The 20,844-nt window shown below is 40.0% G+C and overlaps 1 protein-coding gene and 1 non-coding gene across 4 annotated transcripts in view; both read right to left on the bottom strand.

Annotated features, from left to right (window-relative positions):
- Positions 1 to 17,197, bottom strand: part of gal3st4 (galactose-3-O-sulfotransferase 4) — a 35,338-nt gene extending 18,141 nt beyond the window's left edge. Inside the window, exons 1-2 of one of the 3 annotated variants that reach the window (XM_020043587.3) lie at positions 16,810 to 17,197; positions 7,535 to 7,608 (exon numbers count right to left, since the gene is read on the bottom strand). In XM_020043587.3, coding sequence (XP_019899146.1) covers positions 7,535 to 7,551 — 17 coding nt within the window. In that variant the 5' untranslated portion in view covers positions 7,552 to 7,608; positions 16,810 to 17,197. Of the gene's footprint in view, positions 1 to 7,534; positions 7,609 to 9,424; positions 9,637 to 16,809 lie in introns of those variants that run through there. The other 2 variants (XM_020043588.3, XM_034290684.1) reach the window with 2 other exon arrangements.
- Positions 17,198 to 20,571: 3,374 nt separating this feature from the next.
- trnal-aag lies at positions 20,572 to 20,653 on the bottom strand. The gene has a single exon. It is a non-coding gene; the product is annotated as a tRNA-Leu (tRNA).
- Positions 20,654 to 20,844: the final 191 nt, after the last annotated feature.

The raw sequence follows: 20,844 nt of genomic DNA, 5'->3' as shown, positions 1-20,844 counted from the left end.
TCCCTAAATAGTTCATGCATAGTTTGGAGCTGTGCTTTGTGTCATTGTCCTGTTGTAGGAGGAAAATGGCTCCAATCAAGCGCCATAAACGCAAAAATGGAGTGATAGCCTTCTTTCCTCAAGATCCCTTTTACCCTGTACAAATCTCCCACTTCACCACCACCGTAGCACCTCTAGAACATCCTCCAACATCTTTTCATTTGGTCTGTGTCTCACAAATGTTCTTCTTTGTGATCCGTAAAAAGTCTGTCCATAACACTTTTTTCCAATCTTCTGTCCAGTGTCTGTGTTCTCTTACTCGTCTTAATCTTGTTTGTTTTTACTGGCCAGTCTGAGATATGGCTTTTTCTTTGCAACTCTGCCTAGAAGGCCAGCATCCCGGAGTTGCCTCTTCTGAGGCTGGTGACTCCAATGGACTTTTCCTCTGCAGCAGAACGATTTTCCTGTCCTCCAGCGGTCCTCATGAGAGCCGGTTTCATCATCAGCCCTTGATGGTTTATGAGACTCCACTTGAAGAAACTTTCAAGCTATTGACATTTTCCAGACTGACTGACATTAATGTCTGCCAATTCTCTTAGCTTATTTTAGCTGTTCTCGTCTTAACATTAACCTCTACAGTGGCTAGTTGGAACAATCTACAATACAAAAAGTATTTTTATCTGCTTAACACTTTTTTGGTTAGTACATAACTCCGTATTTGTTATTTCAAAGTTTTGATGTCTTCCCTATTATTCTACAATATGGAAAATAATAAGTCTAAAGAAACATTTTACTGGAACTATATGTCAATTTAGTTTCCACAGACATTGTTCATTCTTTATTGTATAGGAAAGTGGAGAAACACAGAGGAAGTGTTCCTTGCTGAAAGAGTGGTGGGCATCCATGCTGCTGCAGTACCCATGCCCTGGAGGCTGCGCCAGACCGCCACCGTCGACAGTATTTATCATCCATTATTAATAAATCATCTATTACTGCAGCGGTTACCAACCAAGACCAATCCACAAGGGGGTACTTGGGAAGAACCGTGAGAGCACAGGCTTACAGGTAAAATGAACATGAGAGGGTAGTACAGGGGTACACTGTACTGAGCCAAACGCAAGCGGTGGTACAGTAACCCATAACCAGATAACCATATGCTGCATTCAGTGCATTCTGTGTTATGTTAGACAAAGAAATCGTATGCATTAGTAAGTGCACAAAATGCACAGCATAATAATTACATTATTCAGACGCTGAATCATATTTAGTCCTTCAATCCATTCAGTACAATGTACAAATATCTTTTAATATGCACATTGGATCTTTTATGCACATGACATTGAAGTCAAGAGGTCTCTGTTACTAAATTTGAACACTAAACAACCAAATTACGCCCTGCACAACCTGGTCATAACTTAGTATATGTAAATATGCAACAGTTGAATTCATATAATATGCAATGTTATGTTTGTGTACATTACAATGCACTGTAAAAACACAGTATGTCATGAATTTGCAAAAATGTATCATGTTACTACACATTCACAAAAATGTATGATATATTACAAATGTAAGGTTAGGGTTAGGCATCACAGTACTGGGATTAAGATTTGGGTTAAGGCTCCAAAACAAAAAAGGTTTGGTTAGGGTTATGGTTAGTTATCAGGCACTGATAAGATTAGAAACAACAATATCAAGTAAAATTGCCTCTCCGTAGATTAAAACTGCAACCATTGAAAGGAAGGTTCTTGGTGTTTGCACTTTTACTCTAAATGTCCTTACCACTGCCTCCAGCAGCCGGTCTGTACCCTAACATATTTTACTAATTTGTCTGTGAAAGATTTACGTATACTTTCTTCAATAACCCCCTGAGACCAGCCCATCCTGCACCGTGGACTACGTTGACTAGAGCCCTATGGGCCAGAAGTAGTGCACTACGTTGACTAGAGCCCTATGGGCCAGAAGTAGTGCACTATGTTGACTAGAGCCCTATGGGCCAGAAGTAGTGCACTACGTTGACTAGAGCCCTATGGGCCAGAAGTAGTGCACTATGTTGACTAGAGCCCTATGGGCCAGAAGTAGTGCACTACACAAGAAGTACAGGCGCATTTGGGACTCCCAGCAAGCATTAGCAGTAGAGCGTGAACTAGCCTCTAATTAGCAACTGCTGAGTTCAACAGGACGCAGTGGAGTGTGATAATGGATGAGAAGGCTAGAGCAGGACGTTATCGCCCTCCGTGAAGCCTGTTTATTCTCTCACTGTGGCAGGCGTCTGTCTAACAAGGCCTAGGGTGAATCCTTCAGAGCGATGCACATGCTAGTATATACTGAATAGAGAAGACATTTTTAGTAAAGGCTGTACCTGTCCCGGCTGACCTGGGGTGTAATGTTAAGAGCTATTGTACACAGCAGTGCAGTTGCAGAGAGTGAATTCTGTGCTTGCACTTACTGTGCTGACTGAGAGTCAATGGAGTCAGTCAGAAGATCATGCTCCTCCACTAAAGATCCATCATTGGATCAACGCTATCCTACAACACCGTTAAGCTTACATATGCCCCGCAGAGTCATATAATTATGCTCATGCCTCTTTTAGCTCTAAACTAATTAGCTGCAATCAAAACTCATCATCTCTCTGAATCTAGATACAGTGGATATAAAAAGTCTACACTGTTAAAATGCCTGGTTCTTGTGGTGTAAAAGAATGAGACAAAGATGAATCATGTCAGAACTTTTTCCACCTTCAATGTGACCTATAACATGAACAATTCAATTGAAAAACAAACTGAAATCTTTGAGGGGGAAAAATAAAAACTCACAATAACCTGGTTGCATAAGTGTGCACACCATTAAACTAATACTTTGTTGAAGGACCTTTAGATTTTATAACAGCACTCTTACAGCACAGTCCTTTTGGGTAGGAGTCATGGAACATCTTGACGTGACAATATTTGCCCACTCTTCTTTGCAATATTTGCCCACTCTTCAGATCACCCCACAGATGTTCAATTGGATTCAGGTCTGGGCTCTGGCTGGGCCATTTCAAAAACATTAATCTTCTTCTGGTGAAGCCACGCTTTTGTGGATTTGGATGTGTGCTTTGTGTCATTGTCGTGCTGAAAGGTGAACTTCCTCTTCAGCTTCAGCTTTCTAATGGACACCTGAAGGTTTTGTGCTAAAATTGCCTGGTATTTGGAACTGTTCATAATTCCCTCCACCCTGACTAAGGCCCAGGTTCCAGCTGAAGAAAAACTGCCCTAAAGCATGTTGCTGTGAGTATGGGGTTCTTTGGGTGATGTGCAGTGTTGTTTTTGCGCCAAACATACCTTTTGGAATTATGGCCAAACATTTCAACCTTGGTTTCATCAGACCATAACACATTTTCCCACGTGCTTTTGGGGGACTTGATGTTTGTTTTTGCAAAATGTTTGGATGTTTTTCTTTCTAAGAAAAGGCATCAGTCTTGCCACCCTACCCCATACCCCATTTATATGAAGAATACAGGAGATTGTTGTCACATGTAGCACACAGCCAGTGGTTCCTTTAATGTTGCTGTAGGCCTCTTGGAAGCCTCAGAGACCAGTTTTCTTCTTGTCTTTTCATCAATTTTGGAGGGACGTCCAGTTCTTGGTAATGTCTCTGTTGTGCCATATTTTCTCCACTTGATGATGACTGTCTTCACTGTGTTCCATGGTATATCTATGCTTTGGAAATTATTTTGTACCCTTCTCTGGACTGATATCTTTCAACAATGTTTAATTTCAATTGAGTTATTCACATTATAGGTCACGTTAAAAGTGGAAAAAGTTCTGACATGATTTATCCTTTTCTCATTCTTTTACATCACAAAAACCTGGCATTTTAACAGCAGTGTGTAGACTTTTTTGGTCCACTGTATACCAACAGAAACTATATAGGTTGTTCAGAACCGTCCACACTATGTAGGTTAACCCAGTGGCAGTGCTTAGCTTTCTTTACAATGGGTGCAAACATAAGCCATGGAGGGCCCCCACCACCACCTCCACCACCTCATCGCCACCTGAGTCTTGCCACCTGATTTCCCAACTAAAAGACAGGCAGATAATATATGTAATACTATTCTCCCAAAAATGCACGTATGTTTCATGTACCATGATGAACAGAAGCTTGACAGCTTGACAGATACCAAAAACTATATTTAAAATAATTGTGTACATTTCAGATTATAAAAAGGCATTTTTCAGGGAAATCACATGCATGAGTAAAGTAAAGCAGCAATGGAAGTAATTATACTTTGAAAGTTGTTGCTAACAATTCTTAAAGGTGGCCCCACTTTAGTTGATTACTTACAAATCCTCTGTCTGTATAAAAGCAGTGTTGGAACAGTCTGTGTTAATACACCCTATTAAGCCTTATTAGGACAGTATTGTACTGTTGGAAGCAGTATATTGCTATCATAATGGCAAGAAAAAGGCAATTAAGAAAGACAGACAGACCATTAAAACCCACAAAAGTGTAGGTCTTTCATTTAGAGATATTGCAAAGAAAGCCAAGGAGTCAGTGACTACAGTTTCCTACACTATCAAAAAGCATTTGTAAACTAGAGGAAACTCTTGACAGAAAGAGGTATGGCCGACCCAAAGCCATAAAATATTCAGAAGAAAAGTCAACAGCTTGTGTGATAGGTGGCTAACAGGACTACAGCTTCAAGCACAGCTAAACACTGGTCGAAGTAATCAAGTTTCAGATTAAACTGTGAAGAGCAGACATCAAGCTGCATGTTTGACAGATCGAGTGGCAGTAAGAAAGCTATAGCTCAGATTGCAAAATAAGAAAAAGATGCATGCCAGTGCCATGAAGCACTCCTGGTGGACTACTGAAGACTGGAAGGTCTAAAGGACCGATTCATCAAAATCTTAAAATATTTGGTTCATCAGTTCATCACGCAGGGTTTTTGTATGCCGTCAAGTAGGTGAAAGGATGATTCTTTAGTGTGTGACTGTCAAACATGGAGGAAGTGTAATGGTCTGGGGCTCGTTTGCTTGATCTAGAGTAGGTGACTTGCATAGGGTGGCATCCCGAACCAAAACGGCTATCACAGCAATACCCTCTATTGCATGCTTAGTTGATCAGGGGTTCATCCCACAACAATATTTGTCTGAACAATATTTGATTTCAATTGCAGAAAGAATGCCATGAACTGTTATATTTGCAAAAGGTGGCTACTTTGACGAGTCAAACATTTAGATAAAACTGTGTTAAAATGATTCCATGATATCCTTTCTTCTACAATTGTTTATTTGTTCAATGCTTTAATGTCAGAGTACATTAAGACATTAAAGTGTGTGAATTTCAATAAAAAATTTCAAAATTGAGGTGTTCTCAAACTTTTGACGGATAGTGTAAACGTTTGATGGATATAGAATAGCTGATTTGCAAAGACTGACCTTTAATGCATCTGTAGTAATGGGAGAAAGGATTATACAGAATACACAGACGTTGACATGGGATGAAAAAGGTATTTTTCCAAGTATTGTCATAGACCCCCTCCTCTCCTTGTCCACTGTTAAGCTACAGTATAACACACATCTTGATTGATCTATTAGGTGGGCAGACATTTATAACTTTTCAAGGTATAGTCCAATAGCTGATGTTTAGACTACAACATGGTTAGAACCTGTTCTCAATAGGCGTACCGCAGCCGGGACACCAAAACCTTTATGCCACAAAGTGTGCGAAGTGTTGAATTTTTTTTTTTTTGTTATAGGCATTTTATATATGTGCAGAAAGCTTAGAATCTCGTTAATCTAACTGCAGTATACAATTTAACGTACCTATTACAGCGACTAACTCCTATGCAAGTGTTTGAGTATAGTCAACATCCACACAACAGGCACCAGGGTCGCTGGTGTGGAATCTGAGCATTAACAGTTACAATGTGAATGTGCGTTTCATTGTAGGTGAATGTACCTTGATAATGAGAACAACAGAAACCTCTCTGTTTAGATTATCTCTCTGTAGGTTGCGCTCTACTAACCCCAGGAATGCTTACATTGACTATTTGGCATGGGGGTTACTGTCTTGGAAACCTGATCTTTGCTAGGTAGACACACCCTTCAATGTATATATCAGATTGGAACCAACATTAGTGAGAAGTGATTGAGTGAGATGAGATTGAGGTTGTGTAAGGAAGACCAGGTCCGTAACCTCATGAACAAGACTTTCTAATGCTGCAATAAATAATATGATTTCTCTCTCCCTTGACAAACAGGTATGCTAATTATTACAACCACTATATGAAACGGCTGATTTCTAACACTGGTTTTGGATCTGATGGTACATTTTGTAATTAGAATGAGCCATCTTCTTCTGATTTTTTATCTTGATGGTCCCAGAGATATAGCAAAGCATTGTTTTGTATGATAAAATCCGTTTTTATAATCGAAAACGATCCACCTCAAACGACTAACAATGGATTTGAAACTCACTAGGTTGAGAGCACAAGAGCCACACTTTACGGCAATTGTTGAACGATCACCGTCAGACGCACACACAGGACACACCAACCGTGCGCTCCACCCCCACAAATCTTCAACCAAACTTGACTATTGCGTAAGACGCATAGCTGTCACTGCTCTCGAAACTATACTCTGCATTTAAAGTTTAAATGGCTACTCCTAAGTGGAAAAGCAACATAGGAGACCAATTTGGACTAGATCTTTTGAAGAAATCATGGACGGTGAGTCAAGCAACTTGGTGAGTACAATAAGATAGATTACCCCCGACATAGAGTATATAAGCATTAGCATATTAGTCTATGTTAGGCTATGTTATGCTATGTTAGGCTATGTCATATAGTTTCTGAGCGTCTTACTAACAATTGGGTCACGTCATTATAGTAGATTTCAGTTCATAATGTCCTAATATGTAACTAATTGTATATGTAATTTGGCTATGACATGTTTTGGCTGTTTCTTATGGCCTATTCATCCCCAAATATCTCCCTGAATAACCAACAGTGATTCAGGAGGTCCCTCTGGCTTTTGACTCCCACTGTGACGCCATCATCTGACTGGCCATTTCAGAGATTTCCCAGAAGTCGATAAGTCTCCCCCTTCTTTCTCCTATTCCCTTCTACTCTTTTCCTTTCTATTCCTGCCAACTGTTTGCTTACTATCTATGTGTGTAAGGAGGAATAGATACCAGATATGATCTAACATCATATGTGGTGATCTAACATATGATGCAAAAACCACATATGTAAGATCACCACATATGATGCAAACACCACACATGTTAGATCATTGGATCTGCTTGCTTGTCACGCCTCCTGTTAGTACCTTTAGGAAGGGAAGCAAATTTTCCATCATGTATAACATTCCTGGGAGTGTGTAACCCTTATTTTAATCACATTTGCACTGTTGTTTGTTCTGGGTAAGTATGAACTTGAAAATTCATAATGTGTCCAAAGTGTCCAATTTGGCCCAAAGTGGCCAATCTGTAAAGGATACTTTGGCCTTGCTTTACACATGAGTAAGTAGATCACTGAATTTTATATAAAATGGCCATGAAACTTTACCCAGATCCTGCCGACATCTATTGAATGAAGTGGAAAGTTCCTCCAGGTTCATAATCCATGTTTGGCCTTCCTCACTGCAATTCAAACATGAGGAGGAATTTAGTTTATTATACAAAAAACGCCTGTTTTTGGTTTGTTTTATATATGTTTCTACTATATTCAGGTCATGAGTTACAAGCATTTAGATTTGGGTATACCATTTTAGGCGGAAATTGACTTTTGCCTTAACCCTGAGAGGTTAGAGTGAAGCTAGGTCAGAGGCCTGCACACCCAGTAGCTTCCCTGGTGAACTGCAACATTACATTGAAAAAATAAAGTGGCTACAGGCCTTTTTACATGATTACATATTTTCTGAAATGTATCAAAGAACTGATATGCCAATATCTTATTTTATAGTATCAACTTGTGAACACCTGATCTTCAAGGGAGCCCCTCCCCTCCACAAAATGAAGATAATGTGACCAGATTAAATTTCTGAAGTGAAAACCTGGGACACATCCATTCTTCTAAGCCTACTTCTACTAATTCCATATTCACTTACAGTTTGGAGCCAATATTTTCGCTGTAACCATAACGTTGTGTAATGCTTTCTGGCCATGGTTCCGGTTATTCATGCAGTGGTTACAATGCATCATTTGTGGAACTTTCTCATAGAAAGAGATGCCAGTACAGCACTGCAGCCAGTTACCACCCAAATCGAGCACTGACAGTACATGCCTAATGATTGGCCTGAAACCTTTACTCCTTAGTTACCACATACATAGACAAACTAGCAGATAGAAACAGAAACACTGTCCTTCTCCCTCTCCCACACAGTCTCTGTCTCTCGCTTTCTCCTATTAACAAACACACACCCCTCCCCTCCCACAAACACATGCACACACTGCAAAAGATTATTGAATTTGCAATGAATAGAGCAGGCCCAATTCCCTTCTTCACACGACAGGCAATCTTATTTGTTTTTCAGCGTACATTTCACTCTACACATTGTGTAACAGTTGCAACCTGATGAAAGGGCTCTTGTGTTACTGATTAGATACGGATTAAAGGATACATTTCAGGGTGAATCAAATGGATAGCGAGGCCATCTAAAAGGTTAACTTTAATAAGATGCATTTCAATCAGCAGGAAGGCCGACCTGGGGTCTGATTTCCTTCTGGTGCTGTTCAGTAATCGTATACTGGTGCTATGTCAGCAACATGTACCCATTCCCTTCTGTATCTGCACTAGCTGCTGCCCAGACCATTAGTCTTTTCATCTTGTAATTTACAAATACAGGGCTGTAGGGATGGGTTCTCACTTACTACAGGGGAATATCTTAGTAAGCACATTTTATCTGAGAGAGAGACTTAACAACAAATATAAAACCAGAAGCAAATTAGAAGCAATGTCAGGAAGAAATAAGAAGAGAATTCCAGAATCCTCCCAAGTTACAGAAAACATGGGCATTTTTGGAAAGAGAGAAAACTGTTATATGTGTGTGTTTGGTCCACTACAATAACACAACCTCTCTCCATTTCAGAGCATACATTGACTCCCTGCCACTTTGTGATAGCATTACACTATTTCCTCAAGTGATCCATTGGCATGCCTGTGAGACAGGGTACTAGGGTTCAGTTGGACAAGGTACTGTCATACAGGGTTCATTTGTTTCATAGAGTTCATTTGGAGCCATTATTTAGACCACAGCCCAGATCCTTGTGATTCCTCAGGCCTGCACTCTGTTATGAAAAGCCAATAGTGGAAAATACTATAATATAATAATAGTACAATATTGGACCTGACAGTGTAATAGCATTTTTATAGTTAAATGGAAAAATAGCAGTTGTAGACTTACAATGAATCAACAGCCCAAGGCACATTTCAAACAACCCAAATGCATTGACTCACCATTGACCCTGGATGTCTCATAGACTGAATGAGTGATAGCAGAGACATGAACAAGTCTCGGCTGAGTCTGCATCTTTGCTTGCGTATGTGTAATGAACTAGTTCACACTGTCAACAGGTTTTACTCACAGCGACTTACTAGTTAAGGTCGATGGACAGTGTCTGAGCCATCCTCTAATAGGGCATCAGTGGAAGCTTAGGGGTTCAAGCAGTATTTAAATGTTTTCCTTTTATACAGGAGCATTCCTTGAAACAATTATGTTTATTTTCAAAACTGTGTATTCAAGACACATAACTGTGTTCGCATGACAGTAAATGTTTTCAAAAGAAATTCAATACAAATACAAAATTATATTATAAAAGGCACACTAGAAATACATTACAAACTATCGCAAAGTAAAACTTTGTCCAAGCAGACAAGACAGAAAGTTAGTCCCATAGATCAACAGACTTTCTTTGTAGTCACCAAGTCACTAGGTTTTTTTAATGTTCAAATCAGAATTGGGCAGAATTCAGTATAAATCCAATTCCTGCTACGGAATACAAAGGCTGGTCTGCTCCAAGGCTTGTAGATGTAAGGGAGGGTGTGAGTGGTTCAAAACATAATGCTTCAGCAGTGAAGACTTGGCCAAGTATTCTCTAAGGATGGAAACAATGAGCTGTTGTTCTGTAAAAACACCAACACAGCATTTTAATTTTGTATAAATTGGTGACAATTGTATTAAACGTTTAATACAGTGGGTCTACAATAAGCAAAGCACAAAGGCAAAAACAATTGCAGCTTTTAAAATGTATTTAAAGAACCAGTCCAGACGTTTTAATTCCAATAAACAACCAATAAACTGTGATCAAAGGGTATCAGCCAATTGTAATGTGAATCTTTCAATAATGTGCGTACAGCCTCTCATGAACTACCCTTGTCCCTGAAACCGAGGAAATCCGCCAGTGAAAACTCAGGAGATATTTGAGACACAAACACAATAGTACGTCTACATGCCAAAAAAGCTATATCATGCAACACCCAAATTCTTTTCACCATCAAGTAGTAATTAAGGCCTAGTCCACACTGTCACCTCCCGTAGTACTCCCAGTTACTAGGTTCACCAACAGTCCTGTGATGCTCTATCACCCTAGTGTCCCCTATTTGGACAGTTCCCCACAGCCCACGAACCCTGCACACAGGTGTGCCAGTTCTCACAGGTGTTTGTGTTTTGGTAAGTATGATTGTTATTTCTGTCCTTGCATTTCTTTGGTTCATCGAGCAGTATTGTTTTGCAGTCAGCTGTGTGCTTCAGGTCAACGTAAGCACTACAGTCTAGTTAGTTAGTTAGTTAGTTAGTTAGTTAGTTAGTTCTTAGTCTTCTAGCCTGATTATGTATTAGGTGGTGTCTGTTACTTATTCCCTAATAGTGTATTAGGTGAGTTCTGTTTTCCAGCCTTTTTTGTTTGTAACATTCAGTGTTGTTAGGGTGCTTTAGCCTCATCCTGTTTTGCCATTTCTTTTGGCTAGGTTGTTGTTTTGGCCCCTGCCCTCTGTAGCCTTTTGTTCAGCCTGTGTGATCAATACACCACCTAGACCTGAGACTGTGTCTTGAGTCGGTTCCTTCTGCACCCACTATGACACACATACACGTGTACCTTTTAAAACAGGTTTTTCTATGGGTTTTGACCCTTCGTCCACACGCAAACTGCGTTTTAGGTCAAAGAAAACTGACCTTTTGAAAAACACCATCCAGGGTGACTATATTCAGAAACTCTGTCTTCAGTGTTGACATGTAAACAGGGAAAACTGGGTTGTTGGCTTGTAACATCTGAGTTTGCACCGTTATCTCCTTTGTTTCCATGAGGCGATTTTGTACAATGGTGAACGTAGCCAAAATAGTGCTGGTTTTAATCTTGCTTACAGGACTTTTTACATGTTGACACAAATGTACAGTTACTCTCCCACTATATAGAGGAACCAGGGTGTCAGAATGCGCTACAGAGATCATTGCTACATCCAACATTGTTGTTAGCCTACCGGAACCGGTAGTAACTTTTTTCAGGATTCTGATTGGCCAACATGGTTTAAGGTTAGGTTTATCGTCACCTGTTGGTATGGCATGCTCTTGACTGTGTTTGAAAGCGTGTTTTCATGTGGACAGAGATTTTTTTAAACATTGTTTGTATGGATGCAATTTTTTTTTAAGAATGAAAGAGACAAAAACCTGTTTCAAAAAGTATGTTTGGACTAAGGTCTAAGATAAACTAATGTAAATTGCTTTTACAGTCTACAACAATAACGACAAGCCATTTACTGGTAACTAGCCAGCTAGCTGCCTGTTGCTGATTTCCAAAGATGGTGCAGCAACTGACATGGGTGGTAAACAGATGAGGACAAATAAAGTACACGGGAGCTCAGTTGGTGGAGCAGGGCACTTGGAATTCCACAGGTCATGGGTTTGATTCCCACGGCGGACCAGATTAGAATAGCATGCAGTCACTACTGTAAGTTGCTCTGGAAAAGGGTGTCAGCTAAATAACTGAAAATGTAAAAGGAAGTTTAAACAAATCAGATTTATGGACACATTAATGATGAGGAAAGCCATATGTAATTGTGGATGATGAAAAATGTATCAGTGATTCAGATTCAAGTCATGTGATTAAATTTTCTAATCCTATTCAATGTATAGACCAATAATTTAGATTTTTTTTTTACTTATATGATACTAACTACATCTGCTGTAGCTCAAATGTTAATGACATTCTATATATATATATATATATATATATATATATATATATATATATATCACAATTTTCACTGCACAAACCCTTTAAGAAATTCATTATTGTTATTCTGCTATATGTACTTTGAACAACAGTTCCAAAAAATGCTTGTACAGGTTTGAGACCAATTGCTGTGAAACTTACTTGGCAATTAAACTCTTTCTGATTCGGATTCCAAAACCTTTCAAATGACTTCAAAAGTTATTCTGATCTATACCTGGGGTGTGAAATCAACCAGAATCTTTGCATTATTTAACATTTATGAAAAATTCCGTTAGTTCCATTTGGGCCAGGCAAGCTCAAACAAGTGCAGATTTCTTCAGTCTTTCAAACAGTACATGAACCCATCTGATGGGACTTAGGGAAGGAAGACGCTCGGTCCTGAGGCTGGAGATATATTTAGCTTTAAAGCCACTAATCGTTTAACTGCAGCCGGTCCTTGGCGGGGCATGGTCCTCAGGCTTTAAGCCCTAGCACACCAGCTGCTCAACAATGCTTCACAAACAGCACCCTATTCCCAAAATAGTACACTACCCCTGACTAGGGGCTGTAGAGCTCTGGTGAAAAGGAGCACACCAATAGGGTTCCATTTGGGATGCAACCAAGACATCCCTCCCTCCTCCTTTCCTGCTGTCTGCATTGTTTAGGATCTCTCCCTATCTGTCATTGATTGTCTTTGTGATAAGAGTCATGAGACCTGTTGTTGGACAGGCTTGAATGGGTGCTGTAAGATAAGTATATAGTCCATTGTTCCTTGATTAGAGTTCTTAAGCTTTCTAAAGGTGGCAACAGTCCTCAGGAACTTGTCGTCCTTTACAATGCTGCACTCAGATCACATGATCACACATTGAAATTGCCAAGGTCCTTCACACTGTTAAACAAAATCTATCAGCCTTTGTCTAGAAGTGACCTCAACCTGCCTTGGACATATCAGCACTAATCCGAATCCCAATCAAAATGAGGTTCCACCGTGCAACAGGTTGTTTCAGGAGGGGGACACACTGCAATTGTCCCACCTGGCTATCTTAAGGCAAATACACTGACAACGAGTAGATCTGTTGCTGCTAAATGACAAACATGTCATTATCCCATGGCCCAGTTTTCTATACGCATGAATATTTCACTGTTTGGGGGCCTAGGACTTTCTATTATTCAGCTGTGTTTGTGTTGACTGGAGTGTAGTCTGCGGGCTAAGACGAGACTCCGAGGAGCAGTCCAGTAGGAGGGGAGGATGATAGAGAGAGAGACAGAATGAGAAAAAGAGACCAAAAGAGAGAGAGACTTCTGTCATTCTATTTTAAACAAGCGTTCTAGTTCCATGTAAAAGGAATACGCCGAAGCGTTACAGAGGGTTTGGAAGAGAGACAGAGAGAGACCAAAAGACAACCTTCCCGTCGAAATACATTCTAAACCCAAGCTGTCGTTCCATCTCCAACAGTAAACCGATGCGGAGCTGTCACAGGTGACCCAATCTAAGCGTTTCAGGGATTCACACCCCGACATGCACAGTGTTCCCCGCTGAAGGGCTAAATGTCGGAATGTAGCCTTTAAATTTCAATCACGCTGCAACAGCGAACTTAAGCACTAAGGATTAAAGTACAGCCCCTCATCACCTTATCATCAGAAAGCTCTTGATGACTTTAATGTGTTGTATTAGTCTAGGGGCAGCAGGGGCTATGATGTGTTCGGATCCAAAACCCATGTGTCAGTGCTGAAGTCTCCATATCTTTCCTACCACAGAGCTGAAGTAGTCTGCACTGGAACCAGGGGAGTCGTAGTGGAGAGATGGTCATGGGTATAATATTGTACATACAGCTAAACACTAAAGTGACATCCCAGAGGGCACCATATTGTATATATACAGTGCTTTTAGTCTTTTCATTCTCTATGTTGATCCAGGCAAAGCATAGCAGCACACCCACTCACGGACACTTAATGGAGATGTTTATTCTAGGAAGTACACGCTTATATCTGGTCCATAATATTGATATTTATGGCTATAGAAATAATATTCATCCACTCATTGACTTGAATGTCATTATATGTCTATGGCCGTAACAGGAGTAACATCAGAGCGCTGTTGAAAGCCGCTGGTGGGCTGTGCCACAGCCATTGATTAGACTGTGTAGTGGGCCCACACCCCAATATGAACATTACGTAATGCAAAGCACATGACATAGTCCCTCGTGAGCTAATCAAATGCAGTCAGATACCTCACAAAGATATTGATGCTTTTTCCTGTTAGCAAATGTCAACACTGTGGCGTGCAGCCTCAACGTGATCATTTGACAAGTTTATAGACGAGTTTATATTTTTGGCGCAATAGCCTTCTTCTGTGTGTTTATCAAGGTTTAATAAACTAGTAAAAACATTGCTATTGTGAAAGGACTGCAATTTCCATTAAGACAGTTCACACTTCAACTTAGTTCCATACAGGCCTATGCTGGCCTATGCACTGAAAGGCAGTTATTTTGTTTAAACGGCAAAAATTAAATCAGTACTCCAAGAGGAAGGATCCCAGATAATGTTTTATCCATCCTTGTCTGCCAGGACACGGAGGAAGAACTGAGTTGTATTTTAATCTTTCAATCCTATCCCAGGAAGGCTGAATGTAAACATGCACAAAAATTCTCACTTAGGAATGTGACTGAGGCCTTCACCAGCAACCACAACAACACGCATACCTAGTTACACTGAGCCCATAGGATCAGCCTAAACTAGATTATCCCCAGCTGACAAAATGCCCATCCATAGGCAGTCAAATGCCCAGGAGTTTATCAAGACCCACAGGCCCCTTATGGGGTAGCCTAACCAATGACTGATCGATTCACAAGTGTTCATTGTTCATCTAATGTGTTTTAATCAGCAGACTCATGAGAGACAGTATGAGCCTAAAGAACCATATTGATCATGAGTAAATCCGACAACACAGGACAAGAAGGCCAGCTCACCAGTTAGGCAGGATTAGATGGCTGACCAGGGTGGCATTTTCTAAGCTAAACTGAAAACCCCAGCCACAAATAAAATCCCACATAACTCAATGAAAAAAACAATGAAAATGTCTCTCACTCAGGGGCATATAGGCTATTTAGGAGAGCAATGCCCATTTTCCAAAGGGCAGAGGTGCTTAATATTTAGCTTGCCTGTGCCTTTTCCAGAGTGTTGTTGAAGAGATGCAGTGCTGTGGCCCTCTAACCACATCCCGTAACACAAATCAAACTAATCATGTAGTAAATTGTAGTTTTATTTAGTCTAATCTCTTTTGGCCTACAGACAAAATGTGAAAAGGGTCATGAGAAACACACGAGAAACAGTTTCGTAAAAACTGGAACGGTCTGAATAAAACTGACAATATGAAGTATTTCAGTGAGTTTTGCTCCGTTGGCAAACCCTAAACATCAGCCTGTTCAGGTGTTGTGGCGATAGGATGAGGGCAGACCATTTTCTTTGCCTCATCTAGGGAGGCAGAAAAGCTAGGACCATGTCAGCAAATAGGAAGATTGATGTTGTTTATTTATCACAACTAGGTTATTTGTGCGCAAAGTAGCTCACCCTCTAAAGGTTGTGGTTATGTAAACTTTTCATCCCAAAAAGTATTATTAGAAGGTGATTTTACATGTTGCTCTTGTAGCTAAAAGGTCAGATCAACTAGCTAATGGCTACATTGTAAATAAGAACACTTAACTGATTGTTTCATTAGCAGTTAGTGGACCTCAAATGGACCGACATTTTAGCTCATTTGTTCAGATTTGAATACTCAATCAACTTTGCTCGAAATGAGCAGAGTTTATTGTTGAGTAGCATTAGTGAGAGGTAGGTTTACTCAAAACCACACACATTATTATCATATATCCCAGAATGCTTTATTGAAAGTGGATTGTCTGAATCATTTTTTTCAGGACCTGTTTTATATACACTTGGATTGGTTGATGAATGTAATGCTATAGAACAAACATACATTTTCTAAACAGATCCTATCTGTTAGATATTTTTGTACCCCATTACTGAGCTGTTCCAGTTTATATGATCTCATTAATCCCTACACTGGAAGTAATTCTGAATGGAGGTTGCCAGCGATTGATGAATATTCTCACGGTCTCAAAGTGAGGAATTACTCATCACTTTGCATGCCTAGATATGTTTTCAGACTAGATGTGGCAGGTAAACCAGGAGTTTCAGACCAATGTTTTCGGGTGTATGGCTGCAAATAAATTATTATACATGTAATGAAGGCATATAGTAATTAACACTATAATTTACACTGGAAAATATGCATGAAGTATAATACATTCTTAAGCTAAATTGCATGTTCACTCACTGAATCTAAAACTGTAAACAGTGAACGTTACAAAGAATGTAGCTATGAGGCTCAATTATGTCGAATGTTAAACAGACTCACAATCCTTCAGCAGCTGGTAGTCTACGTAGCTTTACAATCTATGCGATGTTCTACCTATTTTCGACTTCAATGTCATTTTGCTGAACTAACTAACTAAAAATCCCATAACTTCAGTATGTTTTTTCTTTTCCTATTGCTTTAGCCTTAAGATGTTAGTCTACAAATATGTGTAAGGGGTTTAATCAAGATTGTTCCAAATAAAAAAATGTATGTCTCACCTGATACGTGGAATACGAGGGGTTTCTTCTATACAGCCAACCGTTTCTACTTAAGAAATCTTCCTGGACAAACTAGCTAACGGAGAGTAGCCTAACGCTAACTCATCTCCAGTCCAGCGAGTTCGAGCTCAGCACTTCCAAGCTGCAAAAAATAGTTTCAAATGTACTCAGTCACATGCTAAAGTTCGCTAATCATGTAGCCTATCTGAAAATCCATTCCAATAGATGTTAACCCGCCAGCATCCTCTTGTTGAATCCTGAAGTCCTCAATCACCTACAGCCTACTTGCTCGAACAATCAATTCTTTCCGCTATTCTCCTCTTATCCAGTCCCTCCCTCACAATATCCCAGACCAGTCTGCCTCTCGTGCCTACCTTTAAAAGCTAGCTCCTATCTACTTCAACAGCACCCACATAACGCTGCGTGTGTGTGTGTGTGTGTGTGTGTGTGTGTGTGTGTGTGTGTGTGTGTGTGTGTGTGTGTGTGTGTGTGTGTGTGTGTGTGTGTGTGTGTGTGTGTGTGTGTGTGTGTGTGTGTGTTTGTGTTGGGGGGGGGGGTGTAATCGCAAACTCGCGTGGTGGTTTTTCAAGAGGCAAATTATTTAAGAGAAGGTGGAGGAGGTGAATGTGGGACTTTTTACTCATCTACAACTTTTGGAATAAGTTATACATTTTTATTTACAATTCAGTAGTGTAAACAAATATTTACACTGAGGTCATTTAGCAGACGCTGTTATCTATAGATAATCACAGTGATTAAATAAAATAAATATAATCATTAATTATATACGTTTTATTCTAATATGCTCGTGTTTTGGCAATCGTTTTTATAAAGCCTGATAAAAAAGTTTTTTAAATCACGTTATTAGACAAAATAATTAAACTTAACACCATAGAAGCTTGTCTGGTGTTCTAGTCTGTCCCTTTTCCTTTTTCTCTCCAACCCCCATCTGTTCACAAGCATAACAATATTCCCGCAGAAAACAAACGTTCCATTCATACATTACACTCTCTTCTCGCGCAGCCGGCAGAGGAGAATGTATCTGGAGCATTTTGGTGGGATCCAGTGATCACAAGCCCTTCACGAGAAAAAAGACTTTCTGGTGTGTTGTGACGGATAAAACGGAGTAGTTTAGACAGCTGACCAGTCTGTTGGTGAAAGAGAGTGGTTTAAGGTTTCACCATTTTTTAAGAGCTTATGTAATTCAGGCAACTTTACTAAGTAAAGATGTCTGAAAGAAGCCTTTGGGTTGTTACACCAGCAGAACCATTCCAAAAGTTGCTTGAGGGATCACTTGTTTACACTTAAAAGCAGAACCATGTTGTGATCAGAGGTGGAACATATGGAACCATTTTAATAATATATTGTACAGATGGCAGCTGATCAGACTGGAAGCATGGCTTTCATATATTAACATATTTGTAAATATTAATGCATTACATTTTCCTGAATATAGTACTATTGATATTCATGTTTCTGATTTCCTTTAGTAATAAACTGGTAACTATTTCAACTCTTGGATTTGTATAAACTCTTGATACCCCTCTATCAGTCTTATTGATGCTTTAAAAATGTCTGTGTTCAACCTTAACATGTGATGACAAAAAAAGAACAGATTGAACAGACTAAAATTGATCAAGTAACTTCAACAACCCTTCAACTAATAGAAGTTGCATGTTAAATTGAAGGGTTCTTTGAGTCACTTCTAATTTTCATGTGTAATCGATTGGTTTACTCAGAATTAACAAGAAATGTATTCTCCCACTGCTGCTATTGTTATTGTTGCAAAGAATTTGCTAAGTGCCTCTTTTTCACGGTCATACGATGATTGTGATCATCATCATAATGCCTGTGTGTAGGGCTTGTGTGTGTGTGTGCGTGCACATGTGTGGGGCTGTGTGTGCATGTGTGCACGTGTGTAGGTCTGTGTGTGACAGCTGAAAGTGGCCCTCTGAGTTTGTAGACCATTACTGAGTCAGGCAGGGGCCTCCCTAGCTAAACCCAGCTAAACAGCAGCAGCATTTCACATACGATTCTCATTCACCCCTCCCCACTCCGCCCTGTCCACCTCCCTCTTCTTCTGTATCTGGTTCCATTGCTCTCTCTCTGTGCCTCCCTCTCTCTCTGCGCCTCCCTCTCTCTCTGCGCCTCCCTCTCTCTCTGCGCCTCCCTCTCTCTCTGTGCCTCCCTCTCTCTCTGCGCCTCCCTCTCTCTCTGTGCCTCCCTCTCTCTCTGTGCCTCCCTCTCTCTCTGCGCCTCCGTCTCTCTCTGTGCCTCCCTCTCTCTCTGTGCCTCCCTCTCTCTCTGTGCCTCCCTCTCTCTCTCCCTGCCTCTCTCAGTCGAATCTTTCCTTCTCCACCCTCTCCCTAGCATAGTATTTCTTTGCACGTACTAACCTACTGTACTCTAAGGGAAGCTTTCAAATGTCAGTGTGCGATGCAGTGCGCCGCAGGCCAGCTAACTTGTGTCCCTGTGATATCAACGATGCATGAAAAAGCTACATTTACGGGTCAAATACTACAGAGCACAGGTCCAAAAATCTCTGTACATGTCCTGTACAATTCACACTTGTGGGGTCCGTAAATATGCAGATACACATCCACCCACAATGGTAGTTTGTTACAGGAGATGTAAGAGATTTGTAAAGGTATCCGTAAATGTGTACTCCTTTGCATTTGTAATTTAAAAGTGATTTATTACTAAGTCTAACAAGAAAGGCAAAAATTCCCTTGCGCACGTATAATTCCAGACTCCATCTGTTAGCACCAAATGCTAGTGAGCTCACCAAGATTCTAAACAGGGAGTTACAGTCAGTGTCAGAATTTGAGATGAACCCCGAAAATATGACCTTGAATACATTGTTTCAAAGGATTGCTAGGCCTAACATTGTATGTACAATTGTCATAGTCATGTCAAATTGACAAGTTTGTTTTGAAAAAGGGGAGAATTGCTTTACTTCTGTTTTTTCACCACAACAGTAAATGGTACAAGTCATTCACAGACCTGTGTTATATCGTCTCTGGTTGTGTAGTCTTGTGTGGAAAGAAAGAACTTGCTGGGTCACCTAAACAGAACAACCTGTATTGCCATCAACTTCATGCTCATACTGTAACAACAATCAGCGACATGCATACTCATTTTTCATGGTTGAGGGTTCACAAGAGATTGCTTTCAGTTTTTATATTAAATATTTCTGTAATAAAAAGTACAAATTGTTGACAATCAAATCACACACTTCGGGTAACAGAATATACCCTGCAAGAAATATCACTAGAGATCCCTTCAGATATCAGAACATACCCTACAAGAAATATCACTAGAGGTCCTTTCACAGTCCCCAAGTCTAAAAGGAATTTGCAGCAACACACACTATTGTTGCTATTTAGTTGTAATTTATAGAATTTTGTAGACGTTCTATTTTATTTAGATCAGAGATCTATCTATGCGTTGAAAAAAAAAAGTTTTAAAAAAGCGAGCTTCTTTTAGCCAGAGAAGAATCTCTAACCTTTTAGCAAATATCAAACATGGTGGAAATTGCATTGAAAAACAGACCACCTGGGTTGCCGAAAATGCAATTTGCAATGTAACAGTGCCATCTAGTGGTCTTAAATGGCTTCTCAATAGGCACTACTGGGTAAAAAAATAAATAATTCATGATAGCCACTATGATTTCAACTACGTGAATTTGGTTAAAGTTTACAATGGCGACTAGTCAACAAGAGCTACTTGTCCATTGACGAACAAGTAAGTCAAAACAGTTCCTGACAGCGGTGGGATTCGAACCCACGCCCCCGAAGAGACTGGAGCCTTAATCCAGCGCCTTAGACCGCTCGGCCACGCTATCGTCTGAAAGTGCGATCTGCTGAGATTCGTCTAATTGCTGAACTGCGAACTTCTAGACTACGTGTACTATCGTCCTTTTTTAAACTGATAATTTATTTTAGGAACGTACTTTGCTTTATATGATTTGTTATTCAAACAAGATCACACTTAATTTTCGCTGTTTGCAGGGGATTATAAAGAAACACATTTAGG

This window comes from Esox lucius, chromosome 24 (genome assembly GCF_011004845.1).
Source record: "Esox lucius isolate fEsoLuc1 chromosome 24, fEsoLuc1.pri, whole genome shotgun sequence".
In the NCBI taxonomy this organism is placed as follows: Eukaryota; Metazoa; Chordata; class Actinopteri; order Esociformes; family Esocidae; genus Esox; species Esox lucius.
This window is presented reverse-complemented; position numbering and strand designations above follow the sequence as displayed.